The 1,974-nt window shown below is 43.1% G+C and overlaps 1 protein-coding gene across 1 annotated transcript; it reads left to right on the top strand.

The window, feature by feature from the left end:
- Window positions 1-144: 144 nt before the first annotated feature.
- Window positions 145-1,768, top strand: LOC105323151 (dnaJ homolog subfamily B member 4). Its single transcript, XM_011422127.4, has 2 exons — window positions 145-1,126; window positions 1,310-1,768. Exons 1-2 carry the CDS (start codon window positions 296-298, stop codon window positions 1,541-1,543), a joined length of 1,065 nt encoding a protein of 354 aa, XP_011420429.3. The 5' UTR covers window positions 145-295; the 3' UTR covers window positions 1,544-1,768.
- Window positions 1,769-1,974: the final 206 nt, after the last annotated feature.

Here is a 1,974-nt window from a genome sequence, read left to right as displayed (position 1 = left end):
ACGTCATATTAATGTTTTCAAATATTTCCCTTCTTTTATTCTATTGAGTGTTTCCCCATTATTTACTTGGCGACCCAGCTTTGTGTTATTTTTAGGTCGCAGCAAATGGATTGGTGAAGGCGATAAGGAACTGACGTCATATTCTAGTATTTTCTAGGTCGTGCGAGAAACAGCGAGAGCTGTCAACAGGTAATAAACGGTCTGGAGACTGACTCGAAGCTCAGTGTAAACTTAATTGGGAGAGTGACAAGTTAGAAAAAAAACTGCATATAGCTGACATATTGTGATATTAACGATGGGAAAGGATTATTACAAAATTCTAGGCATCAACAAAGGTGCTTCAGAAGATGAAATCAAGAAAGGCTACCGGAAAATGGCGCTCAAGTATCATCCGGATAAAAACAAGTCGCCTGGAGCAGAAGAGAAGTTTAAAGAAATAGCCGAGGCATATGACGTGCTGAGTGACAAAAACAAGAGGGAAATTTACGACAAGTATGGCGAAGAAGGGCTGAAAAACGGACCTCCCCCCGAAAGTGGTTTCCAAGGATCCGCACCGGGTGGGGGTAATTTCCACTACGAATTCCAGGGAAATCCACGCGACACATTCCGAATGTTCTTTGGAGGAGACGACCCGTTTGCTAGCTTTTTCAGCGGTGGTGGGGGAGGCGGCGGTGGATTCGGCGGCCCTGGACCATCGAGAATGTTCCATTTCGGCGGGCAACCAGGTCAGGAAGAAATGGATGTTGATGATGATGGGTATGGTCATTTCGGCGGTGGTCATATGGGTGGGGGCCGACCCCAGAGGAAGAGGCAGGACTCTGCAGTTGTACGTGAGTTGCCTGTATCGTTAGAGGACATTTATAAAGGTGCAACGAAAAAACTCAAAATTACTCGTAGAGTGTTGAACAATGACGGACGATCGACGAGAACAGAGGACAAGATCTTGACAATTGATATAAAACCGGGCTGGAAGGCCGGAACCAAAATTACATTCCCCAAGGAAGGAGACCAAACACCCAACAATATACCTGCAGATGTCGTCTTTGTTATAAAAGACAAACCTCACAGTGTATTCACAAGGGAAGGCAGTGACATTCGATACAAAGCCAAGATATCGCTCAAAGATGTAAGTATATGAACTGATAAACATTTATCACCCGCATATTTTATTCATTAGTGTTAAAGCAGCTTCCAATGTTCTGCATTGCTTATATATCTGAGTACTGTAGGTAAGATTAGATAGATGAGTACTTAAGATTCCTATGATTCATGTACAGAGTTCTCACTCAAACCATTCCTTGTCTTTCAGGCTCTATGTGGCACCACGCTACAGATCCCGACAATAGATGGCAGAAAGATTCCCCTGCGACTACGGGAAGTGGTGAAACCCCACACAGCCAAACGTATACAGGGCGAGGGACTACCTATACCAAAACAGCCAGGCAAGCGGGGGGATCTCATCATAGACTTTGATGTTGTGTTTCCCAACCAGATCTCTTCTACTGCCAAAGAAATCCTGTCGGACTGTTTGCCAGCGTCTTAAGTGTAGTGTGCGATAATAATAAGTGTTAGTATGCATGTGTATGCCTGAAGGAAGAAACCTGTGAAGATAGTGTGAGTGCAGACAGACTGAACTCTCGCCTCAGCATGAACGTATGACATTTCTGTGACTGTTATTATTGCTGCAAGGAATGTGTATGATAGATATTATGTATTGTGCTAGAGTCGCTGTATTTTATGAAGTGCTGATAAATGATGATAATTAAAATGGCGTTGTTTTATTTGGGTGCCATTAAAGATTGTTTTATTTTGTTAAAAAATCATTAGTTAGTTATCACTATTTTAAAGTATTTGAGGAAATTTGAAGCTGAGCAGATGACGGGTGTTAAGCAGTAGTCTCCATGAAGCCTCTTTCAGCTGCCTTGTGAGGGGCTCTGCCACACCTGGCATATTTTGTCACATACATGTACTGTC

Source organism: Magallana gigas, chromosome 7 (assembly GCF_963853765.1).
Source record: "Magallana gigas chromosome 7, xbMagGiga1.1, whole genome shotgun sequence".
Taxonomy (NCBI): Eukaryota; Metazoa; Mollusca; class Bivalvia; order Ostreida; family Ostreidae; genus Magallana; species Magallana gigas.
The sequence above is the reverse complement of the archived record's forward strand: the minus strand, read 5'-3'. Positions and strand labels throughout refer to the sequence as shown.

Excerpts from the sequence above, each read along its gene's own strand:
- LOC105323151 (XM_011422127.4), top strand. The coding sequence starts at position 296 with ATGGGAAAGGATTATTACAAAATTCTAGGCATCAACAAAGGTGCTTCA. Across the intron at positions 1,127-1,309 it reads CCAAGATATCGCTCAAAGAT|GCTCTATGTGGCACCACGCT; the intron begins GTAAGTATATGA and ends CTTGTCTTTCAG.